The sequence below is a fragment of the Dipteris shenzhenensis genome, chromosome 7, assembly GCF_047967505.1.
Source record: "Dipteris shenzhenensis isolate YYH24624 ecotype China chromosome 7, Dip_SZ_1.0, whole genome shotgun sequence".
NCBI classification, from domain to species: domain Eukaryota; kingdom Viridiplantae; phylum Streptophyta; class Polypodiopsida; order Gleicheniales; family Dipteridaceae; genus Dipteris; species Dipteris shenzhenensis.
In genome coordinates, this window is record NC_141602.1 from 57,498,843 (window position 1) to 57,516,598 (window position 17,756).

Below are 17,756 nucleotides of genomic sequence, written 5' to 3' on the forward strand. Positions count from 1 at the left end.
CCTATCTACTCCCACCTCCTTCCTCCTACGTGCTGCCTACACTCTCTTTCCCAACCTCTCTCTATCTCTCTTCCCCTCACTCCCTTCTCTCTACTATGCACTCTACAAACCCAATGGTTGACAGCAGAAAAGAGGACCAAGCTAGAATACTATCAAGATCAAATAAATCCTTTATGCTGGTCATCTTTCATGACACCAGATGCCTTGCTCAGCCGTACATCAGTACTCCCATACCTCTTCTCTATCGCAGAAATATTGCCAGATTCCGCACACGGTCACATACCTTGGCAATAGAGACAGGAGCTTGGCTAAATCTGCCGCAACATGTCAGAATTTGCAGATTCTGTGATTCGCAGACATAGAGACAGAGGCACATATAGCCCTACACTGCCCCCAATATGCACACATCAGAGACGACTATCAGCAGTTACTGGCAGACACCACTCAGATCTCGTCAGTTCTCTCCACTGCCTCTCCGGCAGCGTTGGGATCTTTTGTCACTCATCTTTTTTTGTACCTTCAACAACTTGAAAATTCTTGACCTCTCCACAGCGGAGGAGATTTTTGTACTGAGGATTAGGTCCCATGGGTCATTTTTGGCCCCCCGAGGACGATAATAAAATTCTACTTCTACTGCTCTCTTCTTCTCCCTCTACCCCTTTCCCTCCTATCTCTCTCTCTCTCCTCTTTCCTCTCCCCTCTCTGTTGGAGATAAGTGCACACTAAGTGTACTATTTCCCTAGTCTACATTTGTCTAAATCTAGTCTAGTCTTTGTGTCTTGAGTGTGTGCCACGTGGCACCTCTACAATTATCCCATAAGCACTCTTGCTTTATGTCTTGTACTTTGGCCCATATATTCATGGGTCACATCATTGCAATCCATCTAGCTAGCTTGTGTCTTGCCTACACTCTTCTCAAGGTACTTCTTGTCTTTCAATCTTGTTATTATTTCACTTCTAATTTTCTAGTTTCTAGTTCTTGCTTCCATATTCCAACATGGTATCAGAGCTAGGTTGATCCCTCTTCTCTCCCCTCAGTCTACTGTAGCCATAGCTGCCTCTTCTCAGATTTCTCCCCTGCTCAGCTGGTCGCCATCTTCATCTTCTGCTCCTCTTCTCCACGCTGCTGCCGCTCCATATCTGCCCGCCATCTCTCTGCCAGATCTGCACGCCATTGCGCTACCAGATCTGCTGCGCAGTGTAAGAAAATAGTATGCAGCGGAAGATAACAACAAAACGCAAGTACACGATGGAAAGCTGGAGAGAATACAAAAATTCTGATATACCAAACTGCTGATACAACTGATGGTTGGCTGTCCACCCGTGCGCTCTACAGATAGAGCTTCGATGGTGATCTAGACAGATGCTGGACGGAGGACTATGAGCGTGAAGAACTGGTGATCTGATGATAGGGGGTGGCCACTTATATAGTGTAAGTGGTTGACGGTCGGCCCTGTAATAGGCAGTCGGCCTAATAGACAGTCGGCCTGGAAGACCACCGACCCTTCAGAAAACATGCCGTCGGGCAGATGAAGGATCGCGCATAGGTCATACCGTCGGGCCTGGGGCTACCGGCAGCCCCCGGACCCTGCCGTTGGGGGCTTTGCCCCCAGACCCCCACCGGGGGCGCAGCGCCCCCCGGACCCCCTGCTATCGGGGGGGCTATCGCCCCCCCGAACCCCCCCTTTGTGCAGACGGGTATCTACTCTTGGCTCCTAAGCCGTCTCATAACCATCTGGTCTACTCTAAGACCCCTTCCAGTGTCTAAACTGGGGATCCCTCCCAATATCTGATACCCATCATGGCTTCTCCTCATATGGGGGCCTTACAACATTGGGTACACAGAATATTGGTGGGTTACATGAGAGGTGGACATTTGAGCTAACTCTAACACCCCCCCTCAATGTTCACCCGAAGATGAACTACGTGTTCGGACCAATGCCGAGTCGATGTAGATGCCGCAACAATAAATCACTCCCAAGAGCCTTCGTGAAGATGTCTGCGCAATTGTCCTCTGTGGGACAATACTCCAGCTCTATGACTCCATCCTCGATGAGCTCTCGTACGTAGTGATACTGGATCTCTATGTGCTTTGTACGAGCATGGAACACAGGATTCTTTGCAATGGCCATGCAACTCTGATTGTCGCATTTTAGAACCGTCGCATCTTCGATTGGAACTCCTATGTCTTGCAAGATCCTCCTTAGCCAAACTGCTTCACAAGCAGCAATGCATGCTGCCTTGTACTCAGCTTCCGTCGAAGATAGTGCCACTGTTGGTTGCTTCTTGCTAATCCAAGAGAACACTCCTGAACCAAGTGAGAAACAATATCCAGAAACTGACTTTCTAGAATCACAATCTCCCGCCCAATCTGAGTCACAGTAACCCGCCAAGGTCTTCCCTGCTCTGTAGGTAATGCCATACTCTAGTGTACCTTTCACGTACTTTAGCACACGCATCCCTGCTTTCCAATGGTTCTCTCGAGGTTGATTTGAGAACCTACTAAGTACACCAACTGCAAAGCTGATATCAGGTCTAGTGTTGCACAGAAAAATGAGACTCCCCACAAGTTTCCTATACTCCTTGATGTCGACAAGTGGTGATGCATCCTCCACTGAGAGCTTACCATTCACCTCCATGGGAGAGACCACGTCCTTACACTCGGTCATACCGAATGCCTTCAAGATCTCGCGAGCATATCTCTGCTGAGAGATGAAAATCCTGCCAGGTTTTTGCCAAACCTCAATGCCGAGGCAAAAGTGCATGAGCCCCAAATCTGTCATCTCAAACTCGGAACTCAACGACTCCCTCAACTGTTGCAGCATCTTCTCATGATCTCCTGTGATGATCAAGTCATCCACGTAAAGGACTATTACCACATACTTGCCATCCTGCTTACAAACATACAGGTTAGCATCAGAAGCACTTTTTGAGAAACCAATAGATATGAGAAAGCTATCAATCCGTTGGTACCATGCCCTTGGGGCCTGTTTCAGCCCGTACAATGCCTTCTTTAGTTTGCAAACCTTGTTCTCTGAATTGGGCACCTCAAATCCTGGTGGCTGGAACACATATACCTCCTCCTTGAGATGTCCATTCAAGAACGCAGATTTCACGTCCATTTGAAACACCGGCCACTGCTTATGAGCAGCCAAGGCAAGTACCACCCGAATAGTTGTCATCCTTGCTGTAGGAGCAAAGGAATCCTCAAAATCAAAGCCTTCAACTTGAGAGTATCCTTGTGCAACAAGCCTAGCCTTGTACTTTTCCAAAGATCCATCAGAGTTGTACTTGGCCTTCCATACCCATTTGGTACCAATGATCTTCCTTTTTTCTGGACGATCAACCAAGTCCCAAGTCTGATTCTTCATGATGCTGTCATACTCCTCTTGCATGGCAGCTTTCCAATTTGGATCCGCCATTGCCTCATCCAAATTCGTAGGCTCTTGAACTTTCATAATCTCAGCCATCAAGGCCATATTGACTATGTGTTCAGAAGCCCTTTTCTGCTCCTCTATCCTCTTTGATCGTCGAAGTCCATCTGCAGATGACTCCGCCAAGTCTGGAACCGGATTTTTCTCATCAAAGAGCTGCCTTGCCCACTTTGGAAGTGGCTTACCTTGTGGAGCCAAGGCATGTTGTGGTGTTGGTGGAGTCTGTTCCTCGAAGTACTCCTCCTCATTCTGCAACTCTGCTTTAGATACGGGCACAAGGTGAGTTACTTTTACGGCTGATGATAAAGTGGAAGGGCATACCTCCTCCTCCACTGTATGTGGCTGTTCCCAAAACACCACATCACGACTGACCACGATCTTCTTTGCCTCTGGATCATATAGCCGGTACGCCTTTGACTCCTGGCTATAGCCCATGAAGATACACTTTCTGCTCTTTGGATCTAATTTCTTTCTGGTGCTATCTGGAACATGAACAAAACACTCACATCCAAATGTTCTGAAATGAGAAGCGGAAGGCTTTTTACCTGAATAAGCCTCCAAAGGTGTTTTGCCCGTCAAGGCCTTTGTGAAGCTTCGATTGAGGATGTAGACTGCTGTATTGACTGCCTCAGCCCAAAAAGACTTAGGCAATCCTTTACCTAGTGCCATGCATCGTGCCATCTCCATGGTAGTACGATTGCGACGCTCTACAACACCATTTTGTTGCGGAGTATGTGCAGTCGTGAGTTGGCGCTTAATGCCATTCTCGTGCAAGTATGTGTCGAACTCTTTTGACAGGAACTCTCCTCCTCGATCCGTGCGAAGCTTCTTTACCTTCAGCCCGCTTTCGTTTTCCACCATCTTTTGCCACTGTTTGAATTTTCCAAGAGCTTCAGCCTTATCTCGTAAAAAATACACCCACATGTATCTACTGTAGTCGTCGACGATAAGCATATAGTAGTTACATCCCCCCAAAGCTTGAGTTGGAGCTTTCCCACTGAGATCAGCATGAACCAATTCTAGAGGAGCCTTTGCCCGATAGCCGCTCTCATGTGGAAAAGCCTTCCTTTGTTGCTTGCCCATCATACAAGCTTCACAAGGTTCCTGCACCTTTGAGAGTGCAGGCAAGTGTGCAACCATCCCTGTTTTCTGCATTTCCAAAAGAATAGGATAACTAAGATGACCAAATCTTTCATGCCATACCTTACTGATGCCCACTCCTGAAGAGACTGTTAGTGCCGTCAGCTCGTAGAGATTGTTCTTCCTTACTGCCTTGCCGACCACCTTGCCCGCTGCATTAAGGATTTCTGCTCCGGTCCTCTTGAAACGCACCTCCAAGTTGCGATCAGTTATCGCAGCGACCGAAAGCAAGTTCTTCTTTAGTTGAGGAACTAGTAATACATCAGAAAGCTCTTTAGTTTCACCCTCTTGAATGGAAAGAGAGATAGTACCTGTACCTTCCACAGGGCATTTTGCATTATTACCAACCGTCACGTTCATGGGCTCTTGTAGAGGCTTGAAAGAGCTATACCAGTCCTTCTTTCTGGTCATGTGACGGGACGCTCCACTATCAAGGAGCCACGAATCATTCGTTGTTGAAACTTCTGTTGAGGAGCATATTTCTTCAATTGCAACCCATAGCTCCAACTCAGTTTCAACTGTGTTGGCAGATTCCTTGCCTTTCGAAGAAGACTGTGTAGTGCCATTCTTTTCGTCCTGCTGCTTCTTTCTGCAATCCTTGATCATGTGACCGCTTTTGTTGCAGTAGTGGCACTTACCTGAAAACTTCTTCTTCTTACCATTCTTCTTCTCTCCACCCTTCCCTTTGGATGTGGTTGAGAATGCTGCATCACTTCCGCCATCGCGGGTCTTCATTCGCATCTCCTCCTCTAGAAGCATGTTATCGACCTTAACCTAAGACCTTGCTACTCATGCAATAGTTCTCTAATTTTCGCTGATATGTCACGGGCGATGGCTTCTGGTTTTTCCTCCCAGCCAACTCTCAAGGAAGGATTCGACTTAGTTCATAATTTTTCTAGATTATCCCTCTTCCTTATCCTTGAGACCCCAATTTCCCTAGATAGTTCCTGGCCACATGTCACATTTTAGGCCCTTACTTAGATGCATCCTTTTTCACCCCTCTCTTGGAGTTCCCCTTTAAAACAATTGCCCCTTGGCAATTTACATATTAGATGCACCTAGGCCCTAGCCCTATTAGAACTATCTAGTCAATGCCATTACGCCCTCACCTTGGACCTTGGCAGTTACTTCTCTTGACCATTTAATTACGCACATTAATTATTACAAAAGTTGGCCATCTAAGAGAAAATGCCCACCGATCTATCCGAGGTCATGCTATCTCGGCTAAAGCATAACATTCCTTCCCTCTTCAAGCATCAGCGTCCTCGATGATGAAATCTGGGAATGCTCTCCGCAACTGGTACACGGATTCCCAAGTAGCTTCCGATAGAGGCTGACCATGCCATGCAACCAACACCGTGGGTATCTTCCGATTTCGTATTTGCATTGTTCCTCGATCCAGGATTCTTGTTGGTTTGCGCCTTGCAATATCCTCTATCTCCTGAAATAAAACCACACCTTCGATTAGTGAGTCACCTGTATGCAAAAATTTCTTTAAGCGCGAAACATGAAAAACCGGGTGCACCTTACACCCCTGTGGCAATTCTAATTTATAGGCTACACTGCCTATTCTCTTCAGAATTAACCACGGCCCACAGTATCGAGGTGATAACTTAGCACACTCTCCTGAAGTCAACGACTTCGAGTGCGAAGGAATTCTGAGAAAAACTTTTTCTCCTTCTTCAAATACTCTTATAGACCGATTTTCATCCGCATACACCTTGGCTCTATCCATAGCCTGACGGATATTAGCTCTCGCAAGTGCTAGCATCTCCCGCATCTGAACTACAAAGTTCGCGGCACTAGGCACTTTCTGAGGTACTCCAACTATAGTTGGATTGGCTGGTCTATAACCGTAGTTCAGCTCAAACGGACTGAACCCAGTAGATGAATGTTTCCTATCATTGTAGGCAAACTCCAACAATGGCAACCACTTGTCCCATGTATGTTGCCTCAATGACACATATGCCCTCAGCATATCCTCTAAAGTCTGGTTGACTCTCTCCGTCTGACCATCCGTCTCAGGATGATCCCCACTACTCATTCCCAACTCAGTCCTTAGTGTCTCAAATACCGCGGTCCAAAAATGACCGGTAAACCTGACATCTCTGTCTGACACTATGGATCTAGGCAATCCATGCAGACGAAATATATGTTTAATAAACAAATCCGCTACTTGCGGGGCACTAACAGACTCTCTAGTCGGAATGAAGTGAGCCATCTTGGTTAGACGATCAACCACCACAAGGATAGAATTATACCCTCCTTGTGTTGCAGGTAACCCTACAATGAAGTCCATGGAAATGCTCTCCCACTTGCTGAGTGGTATTTCCAAGGGCTGTAAAAGTCCGGGTGGCTTCACCCGCTCGGCCTTACTCACCTGACACGAGAAACACCGTGTCACATATTCATGAATATGCTTTTTCATCTTTGGCCAAAAGAAATCTCGCTTCACAAGATCATATGTCTTCTCGACACCTGGATGTCCCGCACACGGGCTATCATGGCATTGTCGAATGACTCTCTGCCTGAGATCATTCTGACCAGGTACTACAACCTTGCCATTTCTAACTAGCATACCATCCCTTATGGTATATCTTGCATAAGTTTGGCCTTTTCTGGATGCCAGGTCATCCTTTTCACTTTCCCCGGGTTTTAACACATGAGCCTTAGGCCATAAGCTCTGGACAAACTCGTCCACCTTCTGAGTTTCTCTGATCTCGGTCATTAGAGCACTCTCTAATACCGTGAAACTCAGGTTGTGCATAATGCGAGATAACGCATCAGCTATCTTATTGTCTTTTCCTCTTCGGTACCGAATCGTTAAATTAAACTCCTGCATGAGCTCTGCCCACCTAGCTTGGCGGCCCCTCAAGTCAAGCTGTTTACAGAAATGTTTCAGAGTATCATGATCTACATCCACATAAAACTCTGAACCATACAGATAATGCCTCCATGTTTTCAAAGCATGGATAACAGCATACAACTCCAATTCATGAGTTGGCCAATTCCTTTGAGAGGGAGAAAGCTTCTTGCTTTCAAAGGCTACTGGCCTTCCCTCTTGAAGGAGAACTGCTCCTACCGCAATGCCACTTGCATCGGTTTCTAGGAACAATGGTTTCTGGGGATCAACTATTTTTAACACCGGTCCTGAGACCACAGCTTGTTTTATGGTGTTAAAACTTTCTTGTTGATTCTGTCCCCAAATAAACGGTACTTTATCTGAGGTCAGATCAGTCAATGGCGATACTATTCCGGAATATCCTTTGATATGCCTTCTATAAAACTGGACAAATCCCAAGAATGATCGCAACGCGGTCAGACTCTGAGGGATTGGCCAAGTTAGTATCGCAGCCACTTTCTTCGGATCCATTTCTACCCCCTGTGGAGTAATTATGAACCCTAGATACTCAAGCCTAACCATACACAGTATAGTTTTCTTTTTATTCACATAAAGACTGGCTTTCCTCAAAGTACTGAACACTATCCTTAAGTGTTCACAATGCTCAGTAACACTTTTACTGAATATCAAGATATCATCAATGAAATGTACTACGAACTTTCCGATATACGGACGTAGTAAATCGTTCATAAGCATGACGAAGGTCGCTGGAGCATTGGTAAGTCCGAAGGGCATTACCAAAAACTCATAATGACCAAACCTGCTTCTAAAAGCGGTTTTATGCACATCCTCGGCTCTAATCCGGATCTGATGATAGCCGCACTTAAGATCTATCTTGCTGAAAATCACGGCTCCATGTAATGCATCTAGCAAATCATCAATCCGAGCCATCGGATACCTGTGCTTAACAGTGATATTATTCAATGCTCTGTAATCTATACAGAGGCGAAACGTATCATCCTTTTTCCTCTTTAATATCACTGGTGAAGCAAAAGGTGAGAAACTTGGTTGAATCTGCCCCAACTTGAGGTATTCTTCCAGTTGCCTACGCACCTCCGCTTCTTCAGTAAAACTCATTCTATAGGGAGGTCTATTTACAGGTTCTGCCCCCGGGATCAGTTCAATCTTATGCTGAACTTTCCGCTCTGGAGGTAACCCATAAGGTAGTTCATCCCTAAAACATTCAAAGAACTCCTCTGTTATAAGATTAGCCAGCTTGGCCATCTCACCACTTTGCGTAACATCAGTGCTAGCCGAAGACTCATCCACCGGCTCTACCGATGCGGTGCAAAGGTACAAAAACTCTACTTGAGCCTTTCTGATTTCCATCACGGAAACCAACGGTCCCTGAGGTATATCTTTTTCACCTCGCAAGACATAAAGCACATCATTCATCTTGAATTGATATACGTGCTTTTTCCAATCAATGGCTGGATTCTTACTAGAATGCCACGCCATTCCCAGGGCTATATCCGCATGAGCAAGCTTGGTCATTTCAAAATCAAGCTTCTCAGTATAGTCCTGAATCCGAAGCTCCAACTGGGTAACCCTTTGGTCCCATACTTCAGTTGAACTTCCGTCTGCCATCCTGACTGTGTACGCATAGTCAGATGGACTTGTCTTTAATTTCAGCCTCTTCACGAGCTTGGAGTTAATCACATTGTGAGTTGACGCTGAGTCAAACAACACAATGACATCATGATTGGCCACTTGCCCTTTCATTTTGATTAGCTCCGTATCATTGAAGGCTGTATACCCCGTTGCTGCGGGCTTAGATAGGATGTTATCAGGTGCACTCGTCACTAACTTAGCAACAGATACACATAACAAACAAGGTACTAACCTCTGAGAAGGTCCCGCCAGTTGCATCTGCAAATGTTCCGCACTGGGACTCTCCTGCATTTCCACGTCGCATTCAGATATTATCATACTAGCCGTGCGACGATCTTTATTCAGTGGACAATCCTTCCACTGATGTCGCTGAAGGCAGCCGAAGCACAATCCTTCTTTCCTAGCTTTCTCTTTTTGTTCAGGGGTCAACGAGGACTTTGACCAAGCCCGGGCTGCCATTGGAGTTATTTTCCTTTTCACTCCAACGGTGGTACTTGTTTTTGCTGGTCCCTCAACCGGCTTCACCTGCTTGGTTTGGCCACTTGGCTGCGAGACACTTGTCTTTGAAACCCATTTCCTCTGAAATCCCCCTTTCCTCGGGTGCTCATACTGAGTCCCTGCCTGCACAAATCCACCAGATCTACCTCTGGCATCCTCATAGTTCAGGGCTACTGCTATAGATTCATCTAATGTAGTCACATATTTAGCCCGAACTTCCATTTTTATCTTGTCGTTCAGTCCATAGATATAGTCTTTTAACTGAACCGACATAGGGAGAGGGTCTGTTATTTTCATAACACATTCCCTAAATTTGTCAGTGTACTCTGCCACTGACAAGCTCCTCTGACGAAGATTTCTATAAGCATCCCAAGCTCGGGATTCTTCATCAGGTGGGAGAAAGTGTTTCTTGAATTCAGCTTTGAACCCTTCCCAGGTGGTTGGAGCAACTTGATCCTTCTGTTGCTTTATCCACCATCTATCCGCTGCCTCAATAAACAGGTGTGTGGCCTCGCGGATTTTCTTTAGATCGGATTTAATCTCACAAATGGCGAAGGCTTCTTCCCACTTGTGCAACCAAACCTCGATCACATCAGAGCTGCGCTCGGTCATCCGACCAGCGTACTTCTCCGGTCTATAATTAGCAATATTGGGCACTTTGACCCTAGCGCGCTCTAAGGAATGTACACTGGGCTCTGGCTCTGCTGGAGCTTTGCCCTTGTCAATCCTAGACGGTCTAGCCGACAAGGCTTGCACCATCTCCCTAATCTCGTTTTGACCAGCATTAACCTGAAGCTGCTGGTTCATAATCTGCTGTAAAGCGTCCTCTAATATTGAGATCCTACCAATCAATGTAGGTGTTGCGTGATGTGACATCTGTTGTGTAGATTGAGCTCTAGACTCACTAGGATTCACCCTTGAACTCTGCCCTTCTGGTTCCATTTTGAAAAAAAGGAAATATTTTTTTTTTTTTTCCCACTCTTACTTTTCTGGTTTTTTTTTTTTTTTTTTTTAAATAATATAAACTGCAAACCAAAAAAACTGGAAAGCGATATGAAAACTGTGCTCCCTGGGATTCCGCAACGGCTGTCTCCCAAATCCTGCAAGCGTCCTTATATTCTGTCCAGCCGTTCCGCTCTACCTCACACCCCAACCGAAAAGTGAACGGAACCTACGGTCAACCGATTGATTCTTCGTTCGGCCGTCGAAGCAACTGCGCTGTCCCACGCTTGCACACCGTTCACGAGCTGCTGCTGCTCCTGCCGCAATTGCTTCCTGCCTATCACGACCAGCCTACGCTTGACGATACCAAAATATTGCGCTATATAAGCCGTCGCTTCACGTTCCATTCAATTAATTTTTCTTCGCTCCTCGTCGAAGTAATTGCGCTGGCCTAAGTATAAAGTCTTTCGTAGACCACGTCGATAGGCGACTCGTCAGCGACGGCTCTTCACGACGTCACAGCGACCCTCTAATTCCAGCCACCGTATGAGAAGTTCCAACTGCTATATTCGATGACGTACCTTCCCACTAACCTTCTACTGTTCGTCCGTAGCTTCCCTCTTCAAAACTCACGAACGCTTCCTATTCCTTGCGCTCTGATACCAAGTGTTATCGACCTTAACCTAAGACCTTGCTACTCATGCAATAGTTCTCTAATTTTCGCTGATATGTCACGGGCGATGGCTTCTGGTTTTTCCTCCCAGCCAACTCTCAAGGAAGGATTCGACTTAGTTCATAATTTTTCTAGATTATCCCTCTTCCTTATCCTTGAGACCCCAATTTCCCTAGATAGTTCCTGGCCACATGTCACATTTTAGGCCCTTACTTAGATGCATCCTTTTTCACCCCTCTCTTGGAGTTCCCCTTTAAAACAATTGCCCCTTGGCAATTTACATATTAGATGCACCTAGGCCCTAGCCCTATTAGAACTATCTAGTCAATGCCATTACGCCCTCACCTTGGACCTTGGCAGTTACTTCTCTTGACCATTTAATTACGCACATTAATTATTACAAAAGTTGGCCATCTAAGAGAAAATGCCCACCGATCTATCCGAGGTCATGCTATCTCGGCTAGAGCATAACAAAGCATCGCGCTGAACTCTTCAAAAGTGAGGGGTGGATTTCTTACCTGCGTGTTGAGTGTCGTGACCAACGCATCGTACTTTTGTGGAAGGATCCGAATGCACCTTCTGGCCAACTCTTCGCTGGTCTTTGTAATCCCAACCGCCGCCATCTGATCACGTAGATTCTTGATCCGTGTGATGAATGTCTCAGCTGATTCTCCATCAGAGCACCTCTCTGCAGCAAGCATATTCTCCAGATTTTGAATTCTGGTCTGATTCCGCGTTTCATACTGACCTTTCAGTATGTTCCAAGCCTCACTTGCCTTGTCTGTATGCTGAATCAGAGTCAAAACAGAATCACTTGAACTGGTAACAAGAGCGCAGAGTGCATCTGCGTTCCTTCGTTTCCATGCCCGAAGAAGATCTGCATTCGGTGGCGTTATGACGTTGGGGTTGTTTGGATTCGGTGATCCAACCGGTTCTGGATCCAATCCCAGAACAGTATCCAGAAGCTCATATGAATCCAAGATCGCGCTGATCTTGAATTTCCACAAAGTATAATTCGTCCCATCGAGCTTGCCTTCATTGAAGGCAGGTGGACGAATTCGCAACGGGGTTGGTGCAGCCATCACTCCTAGTAGCCTTTGCTAACAAAGCTCGTTGAACTTGCAATAAAGTCGTTACTCAGATAGCCTGAGCTCTGATACCATGTAAGAAAATAGTATGCAGCGGAAGATAACAACAAAACGCAAGTACACGATGGAAAGCTGGAGAGAATACAAAAATTCTGATATACCAAACTGCTGATACAACTGATGGTTGGCTGTCCACCCGTGCGCTCTACAGATAGAGCTTCGATGGTGATCTAGACAGATGCTGGACGGAGGACTATGAGCGTGAAGAACTGGTGATCTGATGATAGGGGGTGGCCACTTATATAGTGTAAGTGGTTGACGGTCGGCCCTGTAATAGGCAGTCGGCCTAATAGACAGTCGGCCTGGAAGACCACCGACCCTTCAGAAAACATGCCGTCGAGCAGATGAAGGATCGCGCATAGGTCATACCGTCGGGCCTGGGGCTACCGGCAGCCCCTGGACCCTGCCGCTGGGGGCTTTGCCCCCAGACCCCCACCGGGGGCCTGCGCCCCCCGGACCCCCTGCTATCGGGAGGGCTATCGCCCCCCCGAACCCCCCCTTTGTGCAGACGGGTATCTACTCTTGGCTCCTAAGCCGTCTCATAACCATCTGGTCTACTCTAAGACCCCTTCCAGTGTCTAAACTGGGGATCCCTCCCAATATCTGATACCCATCATGGCTTCTCCTCATATGGGGGCCTTACAACATTGGGTACACAGAATATTGGTGGGTTACATGAGAGGTGGACATTTGAGCTAACTCTAACACGCAGTTCCTCTCTCTGTCAGATCTGCGCAGATCTGGCGCTGCTGTAGCTCCCGCTCCTGCTCTCGCTCCTGCACCTGCATCAACGAACGGACATTTCAAAGTACAAGTCAAGACTGTCCGTACAGTCCGTACGACTGTACGGAATCCGTACCTGCACAGGCTGCTGTTCGCGATCTGCACCATCTTCATGGAGATCTGCGCCATCTATTCGTGACTGCACGGAGCTCGCGCTGTCTGCACCTCCTGGACCGCGCTCCTTTTTGCGCCTCTGCCTCTGCCTGGGATTAAGGTACTGTGCATTGCCTCTTTCAGTTTGCTGAGCAGTTCCTTTTTTGCTGGTTCCTCCCGCTTCGATGGGCTGTAACATGCTATGGCCTTGACAAAGTGGTGAGAGAACCGGCTTCTTGGATCTCTCCTTTCTTTTATTTTTGCATTATTGTAAGGGAATAGACACTGCACTTGCATCTTAGCAAGAGGTAAGACCTTCCCACATGGCATCTTCCTCTCATTCTCTCATGTCTATCGACAAATTCAATGGGTCCAACTTTCATACTTGGCAAATCAAAATTAAGTGCCATCTTATGAAAGAAGGTCTTTGGGACGTTGTTCACCGTCCTGCTCCCGAAGAGTCCGACATTGAGCAAGTTGTCACTTATGTTCCCAATGCCAAAAACGACAAAGCCTATGCTATCATCTTGCTCGGTCTTGGAGATGATTACATTCATCACATCTCCGACATACAGTCTGCTTCTCAAGCATGGATCACTTTGGATACCCTTTTTGGACCCAGATCTAAAAACTCTAAGATTGCACTTATGATCTCATTCTTTGATCTACATATGCAGGAGGGAGCTACTATCACAATAATCCTTCTCTTGAAGGTATCATCAATGCTCTCCAAGAGGAAGAAAGAACTCAACAACGAAAGGTAACTGACACTACATTTTTAGCAAAGAAAGGAAGTTCTAAGGTAAGAAAGCCTTGCACCCATTGTGGCAAAACTAATCATATGGAGAAGGACTATTTCAAGGCTCATCCATGCACCATTTGTGGCCGTGATAATCACCGGGAGAGGGACTGCTACTCCAAACCCTCTACATCAGCCCCTGCATGTACCTCAGCCCATGTTGCTGCAACATCTCCATCAGCTGATCCTGCTGCTCCTTCCCCATATGATGAGAAGTGGGCTTTCTGATTACTTCTATTTCTTGTCTACCACTTTGACCACCGATGATGTAGGTCAAAGGGTTCTAGTGTCTTGGTCTTTCTGTTTACAGTCAGTCTTCTGTCTATCTAGTCTTGTCTGTCTGTCTATTTGATCTGAGTGTGTTTTGTTTTAGATCCATCTTGTCCCTACCCTTGTGGACCCATATGAGGATATCACTTGAGGAGGGGTGTCTCAGGATCTTTGTCTGTGATGTCTTCTATCTTGTCTCTCAGTCTATCAGTCTTTATGTCTGTCTTCTAGTCTTGTCTTTCTGTCTTACTCCTAGTGTCCACTTAAGGAGGGTGTTGGAGATAAGTGCACACTAAGTGTACTATTTCCCTAGTCTACATTTGTCTAAGTCTAGTCTAGTCTTTGTGTCTTGAGTGTGTGCCATGTGGCACCTCTACAATTATCCCATAAGCACTCTTGCTTTATGTCTTGTACTTTGGCCCATATATTCATGGGTCACATCATTGCAATCTATCTATCTAGCTTGTGTCTTGTCTACACTCTTCTCAAGGTACTTCTTGTCTTTCAATCTTGTTATTATTTCACTTCTAGTTTTCTAGTTTCTAGTTCTTGCTTCCATATTCCAACACTCTCCTCTTTCCCTTTTCTGCCATCTCAGGCCTTCACCAATTCAGCCCCTGCCCCATTCATTGCAGTAAGTGTTTATGGCAGCTTCCAAGGCTTGCTTTCCCCACGTGTCTTCTAAACACCCTCATGTCTATGTAACTATTTGACTTTGATTCTTGATCCTGACAGTTCTGTGTTTGCTGTCTACTGTTTACTGCATGATCAAAAGCCCCTTGCTGGGAAAAATTCTCACCTCTTATTGATGGAAAACTTCACTCTGTTAAGTAACGCATGCCTTTTACAGAATCTGAGCAGATTTGGCGCTTCTTTCTGGGATTCAAGATTCGAAATCTGAGAATGGATTCCTGTCTAGAATTCTAGTTGATTTCAAAGTGCTTTCTTGAACTTTCTTGGGCTTTTCTTGGACTTCTTGGACTTTGGAGGCCGGGCGCTGATCTCATTGACTATTGTTTTGCAGATTTTGCAGGTCAGCCCTGTTCTTGGATGGCAAGGCAGGCGTGTGGCCCAACGTGGCCTATGGTAGAGCCATGGTCCTGCGCAGGGTTCTTGGTGCGCAGCTGCTCATAACAGCTCCCCCCCCCACGTAGAGCGCGCGCACGCGAGAGAGAGAGAGAGAGAGAGAGAGAGAGAGAGAGAGAGAACAAAAGCTTAATAATAGAGTTGAACCCTTAAGCTATGATACGATGTCAGAGAAGACACATGCTCCTGAAGCCGAACGTAGACAGTAGAAACCTTTAATTGTGTCCAAAGTCACTCTAAACAAAGTGCTTGAAAAGACAAAACTCAGATCTAGAAATACGCTGCAACAAAGCTCCAAAATAAAGTGCTTGGATAGTCAGTGAAGCTCCACAATGTGGGTACAAGCCAGTGCGACATAAGACCAGCCAAAAAGCTCATCACTACCAGCCCATGTGGCTGGAGAATTGAAAGCAAGACAAACTCATCTTTCCTGCATGCCTTGTGAACAGGGTTTGGTAGTGGTCAAATCACACTTGGGATCAACATACTGACACATGGAGGTTTCTCTTAAACCATAAAGTAGTTTTCTGAAAACATAATTCACTTTCGTCCCAAAAAAAGTTGGGCTTTTCCAATAGCTGACATCTATGAGATCCTTTAGGATTCTTTCCGCTGACAATGTCTATAAATACAAGTAGGCTCTCTGATATTTCACAGCGTTTCCCCCGATTAGCTGTAATCTCTGCAAACGTTGGGTTCAATGCATGCTTCATGAAAGCAAGCCAAGTGATTCCCAATGTAGCAAAGCATCAGAGTCCCATTTGGCAATCCCTACAAGGTGATTCTTATTGGGATCCAATTACATTGTATGCTTGTGTCCAAGTCAACTTTGCTCTTTAGAGTATGCAATCTACTGGTTCTTTCTATGGTCATCTCCATCTCCTCCTTACTCATGCTATTTATTTGTGTCATGAGCTCATCTTGAACCTTGGACAGCTAAAAATCAACAGCCTTATGCCTAGATCATTCCATTCCCAGACCTTACACATATTCACAACAAAGAGCTTAAGAAATTACTTTGAAATCTAAAGAAATTGAAGAACTTTATCATAGCTCAACATACATTGAATCGGGATCTTCTTGCTCCCACTACAAAATACGTGCACTCTGTGCTGTGCGCATACGAAGGCTTGGCATGTGACAGGAGTGACAGCTTTCAAAGTCGAAAGGTGAGAAAGGCAACAAACCTGAGGGACTTTACAAACATTGCCGTTGACTGTGACTCTACCTTCAAAGATGAACTCTTCGCTCGTGCGTCTTGAGGCCACTGCATCATCCAACAGCACTGAAACTTAACATCTCTATGGGCAAGACGGGACCTCGCATTGCAGGTCTACTGGAGTTTTAATGTAATTTATCCCCTGCAGCTGCCAAGACCTTGTTAAGTAGTACTGGAGTTTTAATGTAAATTACAACGGCAGTAGTCGAGTTTTAATTTAATTTACCCCCTGCAGTTGCCAAGACCTTATTAAGCCTTTGAGGCTCTCTGAAGTGTTGATTGTAGTACCGCCTAGCTGCCTTGGAGTATTTCGGAGGTCCCGTCGCCACTTTCTTATCGCGGACCAGCCGCTTTGGAGGAGCGGCTGTGGTGAGCGTCGGTGACTGTGACGATGAAGCGTCCTTCTTCTGCTTAACGGAGTTCTTCCGAGGGGAGGCCGGGGTAGGCGTCCGTGACTGTGAAGACGACGAGCCATCGTGCTTCACAATATCAGAGGGGCTGCGGTACTCACCATTGGGTGTTCTCAACGTGAATTGACCATCTTTGTCTCTGATCAACAAGGGGATAAAACCCTGCGGAGTCTTAGAAAGAGGCGGTTTTCGGATGTCCGGCAGGCGCGTCTCTGTGGAAGCAGCAGAGATGCAAAGCAGGGCTTGAGTGGAAGTGGAAGAAGGGGAGGAAGGCGAGAATAGAGAGGAAGAAGCTCCAGTGAATCTGAGGGAGGCAACGAAGGAAAGATTTTCAGCAACGAGGGCAGCGGCGAGGTTGGGAAGGCGAGTAGACGATGATGCAACGGAAGAGGAGACGAGAAGCGACGCCATCAAAGAACAAAATACACGGGAGCTTTCAAAACCTTAATAGCGATTGTTTCTTTGGAGAGTGGGACAATGTTCTGCCTCCAATTTTCAAGCGAAACGAGCTTCATCTAGGATTTTTGGAAAAGCAGAAATTCGTTCTTTTTTATTTGCTTGCCATGCTGTAATTTTCCGATTGGTTTGAGCTGTGAACATTCACTTGCGTGCCAGTTGGTGCATGCAAAAGTAATGTCCCTCCACGTGGCTTCATGTTCTTCAAGTTGGTGCATGAAAGTTCAGTAATTGATGCAGCGCCGTTCCGCTGCAAGTCTTCCCCTAAAAGATGTGAAATGAATTCTGCGGT

The 17,756-nt window shown here is 46.2% G+C and overlaps 1 protein-coding gene across 1 annotated transcript in view; it reads right to left on the minus strand.

The window, feature by feature from the left end:
• SVR1 (pseudouridine synthase family protein) overlaps positions 1-17,484 on the minus strand; it is a 75,456-nt gene extending 57,972 nt beyond the window's left edge. The window contains exons 1-2 of the mRNA XM_087376978.1: positions 16,825-17,484; positions 16,567-16,646 (exon numbers count right to left, since the gene is read on the minus strand). Of these exons, the coding sequence (XP_087233104.1) occupies positions 16,567-16,646; positions 16,825-17,419 (675 nt within the window). The 5' untranslated portion in view covers positions 17,420-17,484. The remainder of the gene's footprint in view (positions 1-16,566; positions 16,647-16,824) is intronic.
• Between the last annotated feature and the right edge of the window lie 272 nt (positions 17,485-17,756).